This window comes from Ramularia collo-cygni, assembly GCF_900074925.1.
Source record: "Ramularia collo-cygni strain URUG2 genome assembly, contig: RCC_scaffold20, whole genome shotgun sequence".
Taxonomy (NCBI): Eukaryota; Fungi; Ascomycota; class Dothideomycetes; order Mycosphaerellales; family Mycosphaerellaceae; genus Ramularia; species Ramularia collo-cygni.
In genome coordinates, this window is record NW_019716274.1 from 154,636 (window position 1) to 175,331 (window position 20,696).

General features: G+C 51.4%; 7 protein-coding genes; 3 read left to right on the forward strand and 4 right to left on the reverse strand.

Annotated features, from left to right (window-relative positions):
* Positions 1 to 2,051: 2,051 nt before the first annotated feature.
* On the reverse strand, positions 2,052 to 3,743 carry RCC_09904 (uncharacterized protein; the record flags this gene model as incomplete). The annotated part of the gene is made up of 1 exon (XM_023775143.1): positions 2,052 to 3,743. One exon carries the CDS (start codon positions 3,741 to 3,743, stop codon positions 2,052 to 2,054), a length of 1,692 nt encoding a protein of 563 aa, XP_023630911.1.
* Positions 3,744 to 4,897: 1,154 nt separating this feature from the next.
* Positions 4,898 to 6,552, reverse strand: RCC_09905 (uncharacterized protein; the record flags this gene model as incomplete). XM_023775144.1 has 2 exons in its annotated part: positions 4,898 to 5,277; positions 5,352 to 6,552. 2 exons carry the CDS (start codon positions 6,550 to 6,552, stop codon positions 4,898 to 4,900), a joined length of 1,581 nt encoding a protein of 526 aa, XP_023630912.1.
* Positions 6,553 to 8,224: 1,672 nt separating this feature from the next.
* RCC_09906 (uncharacterized protein) lies at positions 8,225 to 10,022 on the reverse strand (the record flags this gene model as incomplete). XM_023775145.1 has 2 exons in its annotated part: positions 8,225 to 9,928; positions 9,984 to 10,022. The coding sequence occupies 2 exons, from the start codon at positions 10,020 to 10,022 to the stop codon at positions 8,225 to 8,227; spliced, it is 1,743 nt and encodes a 580-aa protein (XP_023630913.1).
* Positions 10,023 to 10,883: 861 nt separating this feature from the next.
* RCC_09907 (uncharacterized protein) lies at positions 10,884 to 11,675 on the reverse strand (the record flags this gene model as incomplete). Its single annotated transcript, XM_023775146.1, has 1 exon — positions 10,884 to 11,675. The coding sequence occupies one exon, from the start codon at positions 11,673 to 11,675 to the stop codon at positions 10,884 to 10,886; it is 792 nt and encodes a 263-aa protein (XP_023630914.1).
* A 2,504-nt stretch (positions 11,676 to 14,179) lies between these two features.
* RCC_09908 (uncharacterized protein) lies at positions 14,180 to 14,785 on the forward strand (the record flags this gene model as incomplete). The annotated part of the gene is made up of 1 exon (XM_023775147.1): positions 14,180 to 14,785. The coding sequence occupies one exon, from the start codon at positions 14,180 to 14,182 to the stop codon at positions 14,783 to 14,785; it is 606 nt and encodes a 201-aa protein (XP_023630915.1).
* An 861-nt stretch (positions 14,786 to 15,646) lies between these two features.
* On the forward strand, positions 15,647 to 17,569 carry RCC_09909 (uncharacterized protein; the record flags this gene model as incomplete). The annotated part of the gene is made up of 1 exon (XM_023775148.1): positions 15,647 to 17,569. The coding sequence occupies one exon, from the start codon at positions 15,647 to 15,649 to the stop codon at positions 17,567 to 17,569; it is 1,923 nt and encodes a 640-aa protein (XP_023630916.1).
* A 1,824-nt stretch (positions 17,570 to 19,393) lies between these two features.
* Positions 19,394 to 20,527, forward strand: RCC_09910 (uncharacterized protein; the record flags this gene model as incomplete). Its single annotated transcript, XM_023775149.1, has 1 exon — positions 19,394 to 20,527. The coding sequence occupies one exon, from the start codon at positions 19,394 to 19,396 to the stop codon at positions 20,525 to 20,527; it is 1,134 nt and encodes a 377-aa protein (XP_023630917.1).
* Positions 20,528 to 20,696: the final 169 nt, after the last annotated feature.

Consider the following 20,696-nt stretch of genomic DNA (forward strand, 5'->3'; position numbering starts at 1 on the left):
TTAAAGACTACGAAGCTCTCGATAGGTTCGAGGCGTAGGCTCCGCGTAAGCGTAGAGGCCGCGTAGTAAAAGAGGCTCGGAAGTAGAGCGGAGTAAAATAGAAGAAGAGTAATAAGAATCAAGTAGTTTTATTACGGTTAGACCTAAAGGGGATCACTTTATAGACTATACTATAAGATAGGCGTATACGCTACGCAAGCCTAGAGAACGCGCTAAGTACTCTACTTAAACTTATTTTCCTCCGCCTCCGACTCCTCGAACAGCTCGTTTCTAGTAAGGGTAGCATCGAAGGCATTAGTAGACTACCCTATTATCTCTAACTACTATATAGACGGTTAGCATTATAGACGTATACGAGGAGTAGGCGAGATACTTACGACACGACCGACTTAAGTAATAGCTATAAGATTGTTCGTTAAGCGAGTAAGATTAGGCGCCTCGACTACGCTACTTATACGCCGTACACCCGAGGTAGGCTCGTTAATACGGATCTAAGCATCTAACTTAACACTAAAGGTGTTTACCGCCGCCTTATAAGCCGCTTCCTCCTAACTACCCTTCTATATAGTAGCATCTACTAGATTAAGCTCGTAGGCCGTAGCTATAACGCTATCGTAGCGTAGGCGTATCGCTACCGGTACGGGTTTATACTTATAATAATTATTCCTTTAAGGGAAGTTAGCGCTACGTAAGAGAGGAGTAGGCGTCTCGAATAAGCGTTACTTACTTATAGTAGTCGTACTTACGCTTAAACGCGCTAAAGACCGCGTTATAGCGATAGCTAATACGAAGGTATACTAACCGCGTATAGCGGCGATAGGCCGTAGGTACCTCGACGGCGCGGCGCTTACTTACCGACGCTTAAGCGGGGGTCGCCGGCGGATCGGGTACGCTACGCTTACGGGGAGTACGTAGCGGTATAATAAAGAGTAGATATATAGAAGAGAAATCTATAAGGTAGAAAGAATGTTAATAAGAGGTAGTTACTAGGGTACGTTACTTAGTAAACAACCTACTTAGAGATCTATAGATATAAGACCCTTACGGATAGTAGCGGTAACGTATACGCTACGTAGTAGGGGGACTTATCGACCCTCTCCTCGAGTAGCGGTCGCTAAGGGAATTAAACCCTCGCCCTTCTAGGTACGGCATTTAGCCTACTAGAAGGAGGATAAAGTTCCGAAAGCGGCTACTTCCTATATAGCTAGTTTAACTAGCCGGCTTTTATRTAAATAGCCCGAAGGTTACTTAGAAAATAGGCMCTTTACTATATAGAGTCTACGGACCCCGAGCGCGACGTATACGACGCGCGCGCGCCTCTATTTCCTAAGACCCCGAACTAAGGCTAGTTCGTATAGGGGGAAGGAGGTAATTATAAGGGCCGTATAAGAGCCCTTATAATAATAGGATTAATAGAGGTAGCTAGATTAACTAACCTTAGAGAAGGGAGTATAATGTAACCCGACTACTTAGCGTAGGCTTAGCGTATATATAACTCCTACGTATAGCGTACATTTAACCTATAAGAATTAGTCTTATCTCTAATCGAGTGATTACGGGTGTCTAATACATTACTACATCTTTACCCTTATAGCGCTTCCCTCGGATAGTTACGTAGTTCGGTAGGTTTAGTTTACTATAGCCCTTACTTAATAGATTAAGGATAACCTTATTAGTAACTCCCTTACTAAGGATTAGCTAGCTACCGAATAGCATTAAATTAACGATAAATTAATAGTATAGATAAACTTACTTAAGACGACCGGATTATTAAGAATACGGACCTCCGGAGGTAATATAGCTAATCGGAGCCCTATCCGGTTAGTTACCGGTAACTAACAACCCTTATACTAACTCCTACTAACAGCGCTTCAATTGCTAACTATACTAACCGGTAACCTAACTACCAATAACCACTTACTAAGCTAACCACACCAACAAGCACACTGCTATAGAATGTCAATCAAACGCCAATAACGCCCCATGAATGTCAGTGAGTTAGTGAGTATGCCTCCGACTACCACAAAAATGACAGCGCATTTATGGGAAGATCACAGACCTCCACCATCCTGCGACCCGCCGTAGTCCCGAGAGAACGGATCGTCGTAGAAGAACGAGCCAGGTTGAAAGGGTGAAGCAGTATCGAGATCAGTGAGAGGGTATCCTGATTCTTCGACGACTGACCCTCGCGGTCCGTTGTACGAAGTATGATTCATTTGGGCACGATACTCCCGAGCAAACGTATCGAACGCTGAAAGTGCAGCCGTACCGCTTCCATCGACCTGCGCTCCTCCTTGAGTCGTCGCGTGATGCTGATACGGAGTCAAAGAGAAGTCCAAGCTTGAACCGTAGTTGGTGGAAAGCGAAGCTCCTGGGGGGATAGTCGAATAGCTGTAGTGGTTCGGGGTGGACTGAGAGTCTTCGCTCTCCTGGGCGGGCTCATCAGTGCGTTGTTCTAAGACGAGGTTCGATGGAACTTGCGTGCGCTTCGAAGATCGATAAAGTGGCGCATTCGTCTCTGTGGCCTCGTGGCTGCGCTTCTTCGTCGGAGCCATGTAGCTCGTATTCGCCGCGTGGCCGCTCACGCTGTCCTGCGAGCCAGCCAACGATGTCGCAGCGGAATCCGGAGTCGCCTTTCGTGATTTCCTGCCTTGAAAGGTGCCTTCCTTGACTTTTCTGCCAGCCGCCGTACACTCCTGTTTCCTACCATTGCCCTGAGCGGCGTCCAGTCGAGCTTTGTAAAGACCCTTCGGGTCGTKCGCCAGGTCGCGCAAAATTTTTGGCGAACCTTCGATGACCGCCTTGGCGAGATGCTTGATATCCATGCATTTGATCGCCTGTTCCACTCGCTCAGAGGCCTTCAGAGAGGCGTCGAATTTGGCCGTCTTGGAGCTTGACGCAGAGCCGTTTCGGTGAAGCTCAACGATCTCCTCAATCGCAAGAATGCACTGGCTTTGTGCACTTGCACAGCCATGGGCGGTACTAGTGAGCTCCTTCACGGCAATCACGCCGTTCCGCTGGTAATTATGGTAGTAGGCGATCTTCCCCTCGTCCCACTTACGATTGGCTGGTGGCGCACCCTTGAAGATTGCCTCGAGAAGAGAGAGCGCATGAGACGATACCAAAGCAGAGACAACTTCCACATCATCATCGTCGTGATCGAGAGAGACCCTGCAGAGGCCTCCCGGTGGATGAGCTGCAAGCCAATTGGTAGCTTGCGTGACGTCGGAAATCGCCCAGTTCCAGGAAGGCTGCTTAACAAGGCGATCTGGAATGTCTGGGACCGATGGGCCATCGAAGTAGTTGTCGAAACTCGCAAGCTGCGTATCAGGGTAATCYATCAAGTCCCCGGGTGTGAGAGGTGGGAGGACAGGGGACATGCTCGAAAGGGGAAAGTCGAGTGGATGCGGAGCGTAGTTGGAGTTGGTTTCATAGTCGTGTTKCTGGTTGTCACTCAGATCGTCCTGCGTAGAGACATCTGCATCGTTGCGCTCAGATGTGGGGTTGTTCATGATGTTGACTTGAAGATCATTTGAAATGTAACCTGCGCTATCACGAGAGTCGGGCTGCGCGCGCGAACGGGTGTCGGAATCTGCAGCGAATGGGTAGGCGGTGCCTTGATATGCGGTGCCAACGGCAGCTGGCTCATTCTGGTTGAAAGCGTGGCTCTGCTGCTGTTGGGGTGGTGTGGTGTATTGCCCATTGGCATGGAGGGAATCTTGAAAGTCCGCGCGCCGCTCCATGGCGACTCGTCGATCTATAGACAACATTAGCAAGACCTCGATGATGTTGTTTATGATCCGAATTACCCCGAGTGGTTCTGTGTGATAAAGGACAAACGATTCCGTGTGTCGAGTGTTGGTGGAAAGGTGTAGTCAGAAGTCGACGAGTAGTAGTAGAAGATGTTGAGGATCAAAAAGTCGAGCAGTACTTTCCGACTTTCAGCTGACGATGGGTGAACAGACCGCCAGAAGTTCTCGTCAGCTTCTGATTGTGGCCCATCTGCCTGCTGTTATTGTCAAAAGACCGCGCAACAGTAGTCTGAACAGTTACTCAAAGAGGGAGTATCGCAGAGTGAATTCATAGCAAGGTCGAACACCTTCGCGGAAGCCCACGAAGTCATAGAGTAGAATCAAGGTCTGTAGACCGCCCGTATACACAGATAATTTTGACTATGATTATAAGTCCTCACGTATTGGCACAAATGTCAGTGAGAAGAGAACATGGCGGTATATGGAAGCGCCTGCTCGTTTGCTCGCCATATTTGCTTCCAATGCTTGGTGACCAAACACACTGACAAGACTCTGCAAGTTTATACATCATGAGATGTCGAATTCACTGCTCAGAGATGCATATCGTTCACAGCATAGAAGAGTCCCCTTTCATAGACGCTAGCAAAACCGCACTGGAATTAGTGATACACGGAAAGCTTACGGCGCGCGGACGTCTCGAAATCTTACTTCTGGTTGACCTCGTCAAGTTGCTATCGTCGGGCTTCCGAACTTGGAAGACCATTAGATCGCAATGCAGCAACAGTGCAGGGCGTGTTAGCGACACGTAATTCTTTCAGCCGATACATTGCACAATGAACAAAGATATGTAAGCGAAAGTAGGAGGCACAGCTGTTCATATTTGTTATGTATTGCACACTTCGCAACCACTTCTTCTCCCGGCTACAGCGTAAGCAGTTTCGAACTGCCACTGTGAGTCCCGTTCGGACGTTCCCAAATATTAAAATTTAGATTGCGATGAGCAGCACTTCCTTCATTTCATCATGGCGTCAGCCTGTCACACCGTCCCCGCCTCATTCCTATTCAATCTGCTCCAGCAATCGTCCTGATCATCGAGGAAAGCCTATTCGCTGCTGCTAGGAGGTCTGACGCCGTCTTGGGCATATCTATTGCTTCTCGGCTTGCCCGAATACTTCGTCCAGCTCCTGGTACGGGCCCTGATACTGTACTCGTTGCTGCTGCGGGTAGCCTAAGCTCACATCTGGTCCAGACTGCGGTTGCTGGAGATAAGGACCGGGCTGGTTCCAGCTTGGCTGCGCTGGGTAATCGGAGTGATTCCAACTCGAGCCTTGCTGGGCATCACCGTGGGAGTGGAAGAATAGACTGCTTGAACCGGGAGTGCTCACTGGCCAGACTGTAGGTCCCGGTTGCATACCATGGCCCATGTTTTTGGGGGCTTCTTGGAACGCTGCTCCTGGGTACGTCTGAATGAGAGGCGCTTGGTGGTGGGAGTCGTTTGCAATCGCCGCAGTTGGCGTGGCATAGCCTGAGTCGGCTTCAGGAGTAGGCCTCCCCTGCGACGTTTTCCTCCTGGCGACGGTACCGCGGACTCGAACTCACCCTGGARAGCCTCGCTACCGCCACGCTTACGTGCGATCGTGTGGCTGTTCGTGCCATCCACAGGCGTCGTGGTCTGAGCGATATCAGAATGCCGGCCTTGGGGTGTAGCGTCGCCGGTAAGAGTCGCAGTAGCCTGCGCGATCGATCGCTCTGACGCCTTCGCAGACTCCGCAAGAGCTCGCTTCCCCGCAAAGTTCTTCCCCTTCTTTTGCCTGTTGTTCTTGATAGCGTGCTCGCGCATCTTCAACAGCGCAACAGGATTTCGCACAAGGCTTTTGAGCGTCTCGACGTTGCCTTGAGCAATGTCCAACGACACGCGCTTGATCTGGGCGCAGCTCATGATCTTCGAGATGCGATCAGAAGCCTTGAGACTGGCGTCCAACTTCATCTGGTTGATTCCCGGAAGGACTCCAGTGCCGTGTAAATCGAATACTTGCTCGACGAGAAGTAAGCACTGGCTTTGCGCTCTAAGACAGCCTTGAGGTGTTTCAAGCAGCGATTTGAGCTCTGCCATGGCTTTGGTTTGGTAGTTGTCGTAGTACTCAACGTCTTGCTTGTCCCACTCCGGCTTGCCTACAGGAGGCGCCAAGAAAAGAGCATCGAACAGGGTTTTGGCGTGAATCGCCAGTCTAGGGAGCTCCACTGCGATGTCGTCGTCGAGAGGGCTTGCTTGGTCGAGATGAACCGTCAGAGGATTCGTTGTCAACCACGCTCTAGCTTGAGTGACGTTGGTGATTGATGCGCTCCAGAGAGACTGCGTTGCGTTCACTCCACCTGTCTGAGATGTCGGTACAGTCGCAACATTGGAAGTTGGGTGAGAGATGATCGTGGCGCTCAAGCTGTTGCCGTTCTGCTGTTGCCCTTCGTTCGTTGGGTTGCGCACTTCTTGCTCCTCCTCTCCAGCCGATACCCCAGAGCGGCTCTCAGAAGCCACCTCGTCTTGCGATCCAGGATCGCGCGCTTGCTCCTTGTTACCCTCAAGCTCGGAGAAGAGCTGATCAATCAGCTTAAAGTTAACGCCTTCGGGATCGTCGAGATCCTCAAGAATGAGCGAGTCTCTGAGAATCCCAAAGGATTCCGTTCGCGCTGTCGACTTGTTTGGGTTTTGAAGGAAGTTATTATCGTTGGGCTGGGACAGGTAGATATCTTGGTCCAGTTGGAGAGGCCAAGAGTCGTCTTGCGCAGCACCATTTGAATCCATTTCGCGCAGCTGCAGGGATGTTGGTAGGGGAACTTTCGAAGATATGAAGGGTGATGGCGAACCTTTGCAAGGTGGTCTTGACTTGGTTATTGGGTGGCGAGTGGGATTCTGCGATTTGAAATCCGACAGCGGTGTTGTCGAGGTAGAAGGTGATCGGTAGTAGATGGGTTTGAAGGTTATGTAGGGGGTTGAGTAGGCCTCGAGTCTCAGCTGAGAATCAGGGAGAAATCTTTCGTAACTTTTTGAATGCGTTTGGCTTTAGGTTCACTCTCACATGCTGCAGCTGGGGAACAGTTACTTCAAGTGTATCATATGGCATGACAGAAGGCTGCTTTCCCGGCCATGCTAAGGAGCCGAGACCCCTGACAGATCCGAGGGCATCGATAACGCGCAATGGTCGTAGTTTCTGTGATTCTTGTGTATAAATCTGGGCTCCGCTGGATAGATGCATATACACAGCTGCGGGTATGGGTTGCTGTGACATCAACTCTGCCACCATTATCCGCAATTCAACTCTGGTGACGACGCCGGCGCCCATGTTCATCGATGGCGATTGGTTTGGCGCAGATGTAGTCGTATGGGCAACTATGGCATCTAGGGGCTGGCATAGCCGCAGGAAGAAATCGTTTGGTTCATCGGTCCTAGGACTTCCTCGCAAACATGGTTCCCACTGAGAGAGTACCTTCCCAATCCCATGGGCAGGTTCCTATATCAAGTAGGCACTGCATGTTTCGACTTACGCGGAGTGAGACGCAGAGACGACCTAGCACCGGCAAGCAAAGCGTTGAGGCGAAAGGGCCAAATAGAAACATGTTCTACACTCGTATTTGCTCTGATTTCTTTGCATCTTCCAAAGATTCCGAAAGCCTAGTCATGCTGCTGTTTGTACCAGATATACAGTGGCAGAGGCAACGATCCTCACTTCTTTGATTGTGCTGTCGCAGCCGTAGCATTCAGATATGTAGCGCCGAATGGCGTTTTGATAACGAAGAGAAGAGAAGCTAGGCGTGTGGGTAGCCTAGTGGTTCCTAAGGGCAGATCCAACATGCAAGGCTGACTTGATAGCATCGAGAAGCCGGGAAGCAGCCGCTGCGATCACAAATTAAACACATGGTTCTGAAGTGTACAAAGGCAACGATTTGGCAGTTTGCGGCCAAAAAGCTCAAGTACCCAGACAAAGGATGAAAGCACCTACCACGAGGAAGTCAAAGAAAGACTTCCATAGGGCCGTAAGTTCACGACGAGGGCTTCAGTAAAGTAGGACTTACTCGCACTTAGGCTCCTTCGCTAGAGCAAACAGATTGGACACAGAGGAGGGAAACCGAAAAAGCAGATTATCGTTGAAGACGGGACAAACTAATAAGAAACCCCTACGCAAAGGCCATGATCAACTCAAACGAGATACGCCGTCGCTCAGCGTAGTATAGCACTGTACTTGCTAGACGCCGATCGAATTGCGATGTTGCTCTCCGCAGAAGGTCTGCCTTCTTATGCAATACACCCCCCGAAAAGCCATCGGTGTCTCAAAGGTTCAAAGGAATTTCATGTTGATTCTCGTATACACCCAAACACACTACCAGCCGAAAAACTATACCCGCATCAAGATCCGTGACCCGTCAACAATACCGCCTTCAAGTGAAATCCTTCCATCGAATCCGCATCTTCATGGATCTCATCCTTCGCCACGATACCAGCCGCTGTTATCGCGAACATGGGGATCATCGTATGTATTCCGAGTCGGAGAGTATGGGTTCTCGGTAACCTCCACTCCTTGCTGCTGGGTCGATGGAGAGGACCGACGTTGGAAGCTTTGCTGACCGAAGGAAGGCATTGCGAATGGAGCAGCTGGTTGGTCTAGATAGCCAACAGGCATGCCATAGCCATTCCCTGCTCCGCTGTTGGACGGGTATTGGAATTGCTGCTCGTTGCTCGACTGTCTGGAGTGGCTTTGGACATTCTGGTCGTCGGTTGTTGGAGTCGCGTAACCCGAATCAGTCGCAACATCCCGTCTCCTGTGGCGCTTTGAAGATGGGACGTTTGTTGCCGTGTCGTACGGATTCTCAGTCGCCTCACGGACACGCTTTGTCGAGTATGTAGTGCGATCATCGCCACTTGCGTCCTGGGCCAAAACAGAAGCTTGCAGGTTCGAAGTGGAGGAATTGGATGTGTGAGCACTGTAGCCACTTGCTGGAGTCGAAAAGGAGCTACCGAACAAACTGGTAGCAGAGCCAGATAGGTTGATGGCAGCGTTGTGTTGAGCTGGCAAGGGCTGGACATTCGCCGCTCCAGAGACATTTGTTGGATTCGCGAGCGCCTTCGCACCAGCCTTATTCTTGCGCTGCTTGCCGCTGTTGTTCTTCGCGCCGTCCTTACGCATCGCCAAGAGAGCTATCGGGTTCCGGGCAAGATTCTCCATGACGTCCGCCTTCCCCTCTGCAATCGACAGTGCAACTGATTTCATATTAACACAGTCGATCATGCGAGAGATGCGCTCGGAAAGCTTGAGATCATCATCAAGCTGCATCTTGGTAAGACTGGGCTCGATCCCCACGGTGTGTAGATCGTACGCCATCTCAATCGCAAGGAAACATTGGCTTTGCACCATCGAACAGCCATATGCAGTGCTGGAGATCTCGTTGAGCTTTGAGACTGCGTTTGCTTGGTAGGTCTGGTAGTAATCCACTTCGTGCTGCTTCCAGCTTGATTCCGGCGCTTGAGAAGGAATGTAGAGTGCGTTGAAAAGCACTTGGGCGTGGGCTGCGAGGTTGGGAATCTCTGCTGTAACATCATCATCCTTGGGGGCCACCCGTTCGAGATGTGTTGAGTTGGCGAGTAACCACGCTCTTGCCTGGACAGGATTGGTGATGGAACTATTCCACGGGAGGCTGGAGACATTCGTGGTGTTMGCCGCGTTGACAGTCTGCTGATGACTGTTCTGCCCTGCGTCCTCGTCTTGCTCCTCACCCTCCTCCTCCTGCGCAGCCTCAGCTTCTCCATGACCCTTTAAATCTGCCCGATCTTCTGCGCGAAGCGCTTGTTGACCCCATGGTGGTCTCAGATCAGTACCTTCTTGGACACTCAGAGAAGACTCTGACTGCGAGCGTTGCGCGCTCAAAATCTGGTCGACTTCAAGTGATAGCGCGGTGTACTCGGGCTCCGGCATGAGCAACGCCCAAGTGACCGACATTTCGCTGTCAGAGTCCCAAAAGCGCGGATATTRTGGCAGTTGGGGGTATTCAGCAAGCAGCGGAGAGGCAGATTGGCGTTGATCGTAACTAGGTGCATTGTTGGAGGCACTTCGAGAGACAGGGGTAGATTGATGCTGAGAGGGCCAGGCACCATCCAAATTTGGTGAAGGAGACTCCATCATGGAGCTCTGATGCGCGAACTCGGTTAGTGGTTGAATGAAGGGGAAGGAGATACGGACTTACTGTTGACTGGCAACTGTGGTACCAACGTGCGCGAAGCATCTCCACTTGTTCGAGGTTGCAGGGACCGATGACGGTGCAGCACAGTAGAAGAGAAGTTGCGGAGCGGTGGAGTTGATGTTTGGTCGAAATTTCTGTTGCTGTTGGTTATGTGTGTCGAAGGAGAGAGAACACTGAAGCTCTTGTAGGGGAGAAAGTGGGTACAACATTCAGCTGACAGTAAGTGAAGAATTGATCTTCAGCTGCTCTTCGGAAATCCGAGTGACTCTCGACCACTTCTTCGCCCATCGTCGAGAGACGAAGCCGTGATCATCTCAGCGTCGAGAGTGAATCATGGATGGAACATCGATTCCATTGAGTTGTCCAACAAAGGCGGGTCGGATGAGCCCAATATAGTTCATTCCTGGTGGTATACATTGTAGATTACAAAAGCTGGTAGTAGTAGCTATAGAGAAGAGACCTTAGAGGTAGAAGTCAAGTCGGCTGGAACGGAGGTATGTTGCTCCAATGCACAAAGGATGCTGAGAGGCAATCGCTGCTTGATAAACTTGTTCTCCAGCAAGCAAACAGAAGGTGGGTCTGAATCCTCCAACCAGACTGAAATTGCATGACTGAAAACCGTCGAGACCAGGCACCATACGTCTCGTATAGTACGCCGTGCGCGTTCGAACTTCTGCGAGAATCACTGGATCGTTCAAAGCAGGGCAATCTGTTGCGTGGTCTTGCGAAGAGCCGAAGATCATGTATACCCTTGCGAAGGGTGAGAAGCTGAGATTGCGACGGACAGGATATCGGTCCAGTTGATTTCCATGACAKCGTCGACGAGATCTCCTCAAAGATGTAGAGCCTTCCGAGCCTCGAGAGAACTGCCACTGCAAAACAGTGACCTTCCTTCGAAAGAACTCATGAAATAAACTCTGATCCCATGAATCCATGAAAAGGTCTGTCCGTCCGATCGCCGGATTGACAATCCCAGCTTTCTGGCCTATGTGACAGTGACAGGCTCCCAGCAGATGCAGTCTTTCGTAGAGTCTTGCTCTCGGAAGCTTCTCTCCGAGCAAGTCGTCCTAGAATCGTCGGCGGTGGCTTGAGTTCTGTTATCAAGTCATCATCAGACTCCATCGACTCCTCCATAATGCTAGGCTCGAATGCATGATCCGAGGAAGTCCTCAAGCTAGCACTTTCACAAACAAATCGCTCTGCAGTACCGCTTCTGGACGGTACACTTGAATTTGAGGATTTGCCACTGCTTCCACTTGTACGCCGCAGAACTGCTCCGACTCCGTTACGCATTGCTTGGAAACTTGTTCTTCGACTCCATGAGGACAACCTTCGTTGACTTTGTTCGCTGTGATCCGCATGTGCTTCCTCGGCGTGGTGTGATCCTCCTGTTCCTTCAACCTTGACATCGATATCTCTACTGCACGTGAGCTCCAGTTGAAAGTCCTTGACGGAGCCAAAAAATACTCCAGAGTCCGCATGGGGTGAGTTAGGTCGATCATTGAAGCTGATGTTATTGATGTTATCTGGTGATGTCGTGAGGTTGTCGAAGACGGGAGCGGCAGTTCTCTCGTAAGATTTCAATGCATCGGTGATACCCTTGGGCAGGTGTGATAAGTCGTACTCGTCCCGGGCGAGACCCTTTCTATCTGTATGAAGCGGTGGAAGATCGGTGTGCGTGTGTCGGGTGGGCATTTTGCTTCGRGACAAATCCGGACTTTGCCTGGATTCACGCAGATGTTGGCCAGAGGTGTGAGGAGGCATTGCATGCAGTGTAGCAGATCAAAGGAAAACGCAAACGAAGCCGTGGCGTGGAAATGTTCCTGCGAGTCTTCGCTACACCACATCCCCTGTAATAACGCTTGTACCAATGCAGTAACAATGGTGATCACTGACGCAGTTATCTCGGCAAGTCGTATCGACCCTAGCACGGCTTATACACGGCTCCAGGACGATCCTCGCTCCCGAGCTATAGCAGTAGGCGAAAGCACCGGAGCTCGACCCACATCGGGCCTTTATGCAAGCATTTCTTCTTCGCGAGATTTTCCGACCAATCATGCTCGTGTGGAATCTACACGGGTCCTGATAAAGTCGCTAGAAGTGAAACGTTAGCTATGGTCCACCTTTTCCGAACCATCATGATCGACGGCTTGGTATCCATGTCCACGGCGGTGAACACATCATCCTGCATCATCCTGCTGACCCTTGATATTGGGCACAGAGCGATGCAAGGGACCTCAGGTGCTCTGGATTCGATGTAACCTATTGTCACGAAGAATTCAAACATGAACATCTGTTGGACGATAAATGCGGTACGTCGGCGTGGTGATCAAATCTGTGTGAGAACAATATTCCTACGGTCCGACATAAAAACCAGTCGGGCCTACTTCTGCTAAAACGCTCAGATCGTGACTTACTATATCTCCGTTAAGTATCGTGTAGATGGGAGATGAGGACGGAATCGCGAGCTTCGGTCGCCGTGACAAGTTCTTCCAAAGWTATGATTGGCTGAACTCATCTTCTGTCCTAAACGATGACCGTGTATTCCTATCACAGCTGATTGTTCAGGAAKGCGTGCTAGCAGTTTCCCCGCATGATGTCGCTGCCCAAAAGCTTGATGCTCAGAATGCCTAGACGATCTCACCATAGGTCAAGGATATCTGACAAATGAGCGGGGACAACTACCTTGGCTGCCGCTGACAATATCGAAACTTAGATGGTACCTAGTTAGGGCTTACTCAGGCAAAAAGCCGCGATGGCCACAATTGTACCTCAGAACGCACCGGTCGGCCGCAGGAGCTTTCAATGGGATAGGTTCCAGCTGCGAGTGACGAGGACTTGAGTGTGGGGACTTGCAGGCGATGTACCTCTGAATCCTCTGACAAAAATCGTTCGAGGGTCGGTTCCACGACATACTCCAAAGCAGCCGTTCGTGAGAGTTCGTTTGCTCAACCCCGGAAACGTGAAGCCAGATACAGGAGTCTTGAAGGGTTGGAGCCCAATCGGGAGACTCGATATGTACAGCTGGCTTGTTCTTGCAAAATGCAGATAAAGCAGTGGTGATTGTCGAATGATGAAGCCAGGTCCGCTACATCCGGCAATCTTGATATCAACAAAGGAAGCATGATGAGACAAGTCCCACGTGTTTGCCTTCGTGTTTGTCTGCTATCTCGCATATTCAGCGTCGCTTCTCGTGGATACCTATGTCTGTCAGTGTGCTATGCATCTCAACATGCAGCTAAGACCTTCACCCAGTGAAGCCCTCGGTATACGGTATCAACCTGCATCTATACATACGGACAATCAAACGAATAGCTCACTCATTCGGTATCACTGGTAGAAGCTCCTCTCTGGAATGGTCCCCACCTCCCATCCAGTGCTTACCACAGAGCGGGCAAAATGGGACCTTTCCTTCGGCGCCCAGGAATTCGTAAGGCATTGATGGACCAGTAGCTGACTGCGATTCTGTCTCGCCTTATGACCGTTGAAGGCCGCCAGTCTTCAAATAGCCCGGGCAGTGACTGAGGTAATCCCATTTGGAGAGCTCCGGTTTCTACCTGCGACGACGCTCGGACCATGCGAAGCAAACAAACTCTAGCTCACGTACTTATGGTCGCCCACCAGCTTTCTTCTACCCTTGTACTCGGCCTCTCATTCTTCCTCAGTCACTGCTATCTCTGTGAGTCTTGGAAACATCGCCGCCGCCACTGATCACCGCAATCCTGACTGTTGCGCTGCGAGAAGAATGCTCCTCGTACTACACCCATTCGACGAGAGGAGTTGCAACGTGAGCAGAGATCTTGGACGGCCGACCGGAACCAGTATCGATTGAGGTAAGAAGCGACACTTTTGACGTAGCGGATGGATGATTGCTCACCGTATCGCGCAGTGCCTCGTCAGCGACCGGCAATCTTGAGGAGAGCAGCTTTCCTGTCCTCGGTCCTCGGAGATCAGTCCCTTGCGACCCGCCGACCGGTCCACGAATGCAAGACCTCGATCACGGCAACTCTGCCATGGACCCCGTAGAAATCAGATGTTCGTGTTCCGGAGGTGTCGCATCTGGCACGCAAGCAAGCCCGGCGGTCAACACAGCCCAATCAAACGACCAATCGATGCCCGCTGGAGATCGTCGGAATCATAGCGAAGTGTTTGGGCCAAATGAGCCAACTAGACAGTTCATTACAAGCGATACTCCGATGATGACGAGGGGTAAACACGGTCTAGAGGACGACGGTTTTGGCAATTTGGTAGCGTGGAAGCGTCTGAAGCCAACGTCCATCAGCCCCGGAGGTGGTGGTGGTGAGCGTGAGCACGACTACAACGATGCATACCGGCAGCCTCAGAGAGAGAGCCGCGGCCAGGAGCCTGTCGATGGTCTCCAGAACGGTGAGCTCTTCTCACCAAACCAAGCTCAGGCTGCAGTAAACATCCTTCACCCGTCGTCACAGTCTCAGTCCTTTCCTCGCCCGGGACCTCAAACAGCTCAGGCTGAAGACGAAGAARCAGCACAAAACCAGCATCCACATCATCTACACACCTTCAATGCAGATCGTACTCCTCGTCAGCGATCGGACAGCACGCCCAAACGACATATCAAACCGGCGGTATACTCAAATCACACTGCAGACTATCAAGTCGACGCCCTAGAGGTCGAAAAGATCCTGAAGGAAGCAGTGGCAGCAAGACGCAAACCTGACAACAAGGTGCGCAAGTTGCCCGAATCGGTCAGTGGTGGGAAGCCTCAGCACGGACAGTCATTCCAGCTACCTGAGGTTGATTTCGACGAGTATGAGCTTATCCAATAGAAGAGTAGCCAGCGAGATGCGACATCTCTGCTGCATGCTGATCGAATGAGAGAATTGTTGGGATACTCGTGTCTAGATGATACACGAGGCGTGTGAGAAGTTGGAATGGCTTGATTTTGCCCCTGACATGGAAAGCTGAGCGAAGATGGGGAGGCTATGGAATGCGACAACCGTGAAGAATGAGCTACTGCGAAGTTTTTTTTCCATCATAACGCCTTTGTTGCCTTGCACTCAGGAAACCTGAGAGTTTACGGACGTGCTCTGCGTGTTCAAGAATTGGCATGTGAAACTTGGCATCGCCACAGACCTATTCGCACTCCTCTCTTCTGCCTGTCCTATCTTGCTTTATATACCGATCCAGTCCTTATCATGCCGCTCTGCGATTGAGAATCGCTCTAACTATCTTACTGCGGGGTAAGTGGCACTCTTCCTTGAGCCGATCTTGAGCGGTGCTTGGCTGGGGTGCGTCTCAAAGTTTTGAGTTTGCTAGCGTAACGCTCCTGCGCCTCCGAAGGAGGGCCCGTGCCCCGCTTCACACTCGCCGACTGACAACAACGGATCTACTTCTCAACGATCGGTCCTGTCGGCTGTCTTGGAATCGTTGCCAGAAGTGTGTCGGACTATCAGAAAGACAGACAGCAGCCGCCAGCCAATACACGACACGGTGAGTTCGATCGTCCATCGACGACTCCTGAAGCCCTTTTCCGCTGACATCCATAGAGCCTGTGGAATCGCTGCAGTCTGTGAAGCACGGTGGAATTGAATGTTGATGAGAACAGCTTGTTCTTGAGCATCTAAGAAAGCGCCCGTATCACGGCGCCCTTCGGCATTGGTGTGGGCATTGACCGGCGGAGTCGCAAGATGGAGTTCAAGGAAGGCAATCCCTCGCCGCCCCATCCTAGCGCAAGTCTACCTGCGGACTCTACAGGACAGTATCCTCATGTCATGGCGCCTTTCGTCCGTACCACACACTACTCCACCACGATTGCAAATCCGGCATCAAGCAACCACACATCGAGTGCTGGTGACGGACGCCATCAATCTTCTTTCAACGCATATCAAAGCCACCAGGATGAATTCAGTATAGAGCACAGCCGTTCTCATCAGCCGCAACATCCTTTCTCGACCGCCTTAGCCGTCAACGATGAACCAGTACCTCAAGCCATTGCTACAACGTCTCAACAGCCATCAGCATCGGCTGCCTTCTTCAAAGCTCTTGCCTACTTCGGCAAATGGACTTTCGACTGCGCACCCCATGAGCTCGGCAGGTATGCCGCCGAGGCCTACTACTTCTCTTCCGCTGGGTTCACCGTCTGGCGGTTCCTCTCACCAACCGCAAAAGCCAATCTCTTGTCAAGATGGACAGAGCAGCTCACCACCCTGCGTAACGACGAAGATACTCCAGCAGCTCTTCGGCGGGCGATTGTGCATCTCGCCGACATGCACTGGGTGAACTCCGCGGAGTACTTGAGCACGCAACGAACGACAACACAAGGTCTTAGTCGTGGCGAAAAAGCTATCGAAGTGCTGTTCGGTCTGCTCCTTCACCGGGCACATCACAGTCGCAATGCGGAACAGTACATCGTTAGAGCGCAAGACGCCAGCCAGTCGCTGTTTACAGACTCGAGCACGAGTGCTAATGAAATGGCGCAAGCGCTCGGGCTGCTACGTATCCTTGGAGTCGCGCAGCCGTTCCAGCTCAGCTATGAGTGGGACGAGTTCAACGAGGAACTCGAAGATCAGTTGATTCAAGATGGTCTCCTTGTACATGACAACGACAGTGGATCACAGCACGCAACGAGCTTCTTCGGGACGCCCAACATCACTGAAGCTATTGGCGGGGATCTGCCCTCTAGTGTGCCATCGCATGCTACGTCGCCGCCGGCAGTCAAGTCTCCTCAACAAGAGCTTGGCTTGGAATCGAGAACAGAGCACGAGCACTCCCCTGGTGGCGCATCTGCTACTTCATCCTTCGTTCCATCTACTGCCGCCACATCATCTAAGAAGACTCCCGCAAAGATCAGTCAGCTGAATCCTCCGATTGCCGCCACATCCTTGAATGCAACGCCGGATGGCTCTAGTAGCACTGATCAACAGGCTGCGCTGGCAATCGCTAGCAGCAATGCGGGCACTTCTGCCTCTGTGCCATCCATACAGCCTTCATTCATCAAGGGCATCGGCGCAACCCACAACCTCTTCGCGGGAAGGCGCGCAGAGGCGGTAAACAGGTATCGCTACCCCTCTCGCACTCCCTTTAAGTGTGCGATGGACAACCAGGCCATCGACAATGTTGAGCAGAACGAGACGTTTTGGACAGACAAGTTGAGCGATGCCGTCCGCGCCGGACCCGTCCATCCGTCGGAAGACGAGCTTGAAGGCGTCGAGGCATTGGAGACATTCATCGAGAAGATGAATGATGGCACTGTTGAGGAGATCACTGAATCTCTCGTCTACATGATTTTCGACRCCGTCCTCGATTCGCACAGAAATGGGCACACGCTGAGCACCAAGGAAGTCAAGAGTGTTGAGGGTAACTCACCCATCGATGTCAAGAATGGTGACAAGCAGCTCACGATTGAGGCACGTCTTGGAGCTGTGATTGCCACACTACGCCAGAGCAAGCGTGTAGTGATGGACTGCTACAATTCCGAAAGCAAGATTCGGCAGATGGTCTACGGCCCCAACTTAGTCTGCAGGGTCAAGAAAGCGGCCTGGGTGTCTAACAAAGGCAGAGGCAAGGCTACTGCTACCAAGGCTTCCAAGAAGGGCAAGGTCAACGGTTAGAGCTCGACCAGGAACTTAGTCGTCGGAAAGATAATGGATGGAACGACGATAGTGTGCAGTCTAGTAATGGGAATGCTCGTGAGCACACTTCCGCCAATGTCAGACGTTAGCCAGCAAGTTTGATGATAGCAGAATACACAGCATAAATAACTCAGTGGATATATTCAGCAGCGCGCTTGTTCCCCATTCCAGAAGATAGAGATGTTGCTTCATCCTCATCTCCACCGCTCTTGGCGTGTCGGGSGTCGACGTCTGGAACGATCGTGTTCCCCGCGCTTGCGGTCCCAGGAGGAGTTCAACTCGGGGATCCAATTGCTCTCTACGTCTACATCGCATCTATCGAGCATTTCTTTACTCCGGCATTGTATCTCCGGACCTGTTCCTTAGCTGTCATCTCCTCTTGCCATCGACATCATCTCCGATCCAGTGAGACTAGGAGGCATCATGTATAGATGTATCCATCAGGCACCAGGAATATAGTGAGAGCGAGATCAGGAAAAGTAGCCATGTATCCATGGGCTTGATCGATCTCTGTGAACAAATCCACATAAATTGTTGCATCTATGACTGCTGCGTGAGCGTTGTCCTAGGTAGGATCGTCCGCAAACGGAAGTTTGTGTCATGAGCTCCGAAAGTAGGCCAGTTCTTTGTGTTTGACGGGAGTTCTGGTTCGTCGAACACATCCTACTACTTCTTCAAGCTGTTATACCATATGGGACCATCTAATTCTCGACGATACCTTCACTTAAGCTTCATTCATTCCCTCCTCCGTGCTGTATGACTAGATGCAATCATTGGGTGGCCACCGCCACGAGAGGTGTTAATTGACAATTACCAAAGAGCGGGCTTGGCTTCTCGGACGCTGTGCATTTGCAATAATGAGCTCTTTACCTTGATTCCAGTTCCCAGCAGGCCCGTCTGGCCTCTTCACAGTGCTATCCTTTGCGGGAGAGGCTCCATGAAACATCACATTGGAGTTGGAGGCTACGACAAAAGACCGCAGTCTAGGCTAGTCCTATGAATCAATGACCCGATGTATCAAGCTGCTTTCGACTGCACAATCTGTTCCCTTACTTACATAGAAAGACATAACGGAAAATCAAGTATGCATGCCGACCATTTCTATATGACTACTGCCAGAACCCCTGCCGTTGAACGACGATGGATGTGCTGCAGTCTACGAGTGGCTCCAGTCTCGTAATCAGCGGGGGATGTTGTTGAAACACTCCTATGATCCACTTTTGCCCGCCCCAAAATCAACGACGCACGTGCCACCTGCTGTGCCGTCCTTATTCAAGCTTCTCCACCTCAATCGATGTGAATCACCAAGATCTGTCCGYATCGATACATCCTACGGGTGTTGCTCAGCAACTCCATTTTCTGAGACTGTTGCCAACCATCCAAGCACGCCGCCTTGCTCTTCCACGCCCGCCGCTTCCCGTCTTCTTGGAGCCGGAATTGAAGACCATTTACAATCTACCCGGAGATCTACGAGCACAAAAGAACAGAGCCATTAAGGCTGCACTTGGAACAGTCTGTCTGCGAAAGTAGAGAGCCATTACAACCGCATCCGACGCAGTCCGACTGAACTCGTAGATGTCTGGCGTCCAAGGAGAATTTTCAGTAGACGACTTGGCATCTTCCGCCTATGGAGCTGTTCGACAGGACGAAGATGGGCAAAGTCCTAGTGAGCGATGCAACAACCCACAGCTCCATTACGGCGGTCCCGCGCAAGACACAAACGGCATGTCTGGTGCTGACCAGCGCTGGCTGAATGTCCCTTTCTTACAGAACACCGCTTTCCATCGTCATGACAGCACGCAGATGAGTTCCAGTCAACAATCCAATGCTGTGTACCTTGGGTCTCATGAAGGTGTTGAGAAGCGCAAAGGGTCATTACATGACCAACAAGCAGACTGGCCAGCGAAGAGGCTACGATCTATGGACCATGTTTCCGGCCCTGACATGCAGCCGCCACGCGTGGGCGCTCAACAAGATGCCCACTCGCGGTATCTGAGTGCGCGCCAGCAACTTCATCACTCTGGCGGGAGGCCTCCTGTCCCGGTCGATTATCAGCAACATCAGGATCGAGTGTCCTACACAGCTCCAGAAGTGCAAGATCGTATCCATTACAAGCAAGGCCAACACCACAACTACGAATATCCACACGACCAGTACCATGTCGAGGAAATGCGGAGAAACATTCGCACAGCATTCCACACCACCTCGAACTCTCAGCGCGGAATTTCTGACGTCTATCTGGAACAGCCAGACGATTCCTCGCGTGGTAATAAACCCGCAGAGATTCCCTCTAACTCTGGCTACTACCAAGGTCATTTGCAAGCATCCCCGCCTTCATACCCTTACAGTACTGTGGCATATCAGCACCCCCCAATCGCCAATCAAGCAATGCAGCAACACGGCCTCCGCGGTCAAGGTATTGGTCATAGCGCTCGGGTAAACCCCGAAGAAACGTTCGGCGGAGCGCAACGACAGGGAGAAAGTGGAGCATCCCACGATGGATATCAGTGTTTCTTCGAAGACATTGGCTTTCCGTTCCATGCGCAAGATAATTTGGACTATCCCCATCAAATCACAGAACAATTCGGACTTGCGGGCCAGCGCAGCACGTTTGGGCTCAACAGTGTAGGGCCCTCCAGTTCGGGCATGCTTGGTGCTCCGGAAGACGATGGATCGAGTGACCTTCAACACTTCCACAAGCGTCCAGAGGAGTCAGGTACAAGCGCCTCGCAAAACGGACCCGAGGAGCGCGAGGCGGCTGAGATGGCTGAGTTGTTTCGCATCAACGCCATGCATCCCAGATTTTCGAGTACAATCTCTTCCGGGAAGTACCTATCGCAGCTACCGGAGACTCTTAGCGATACCATTCATAGAGGTGATCTTGACCTCTTCTTGGAGTCTGTTGATGAATTGGCGGAAGTACCGAGCTCCAGCTAGCAATTGTTCTGGGAAGTCCTTGCCATAAGACTTATGTTGAGGTATTGGTGCTGCGGGACAATAATTGTACAGCCGGTTGGGAGGTAGGAAGCTAGAGACCGCCCTGGCGTTTGATTAGAACACATTGATGCCCATACGGCGAATCACCGCAGCATCTGTGGCAGTACGA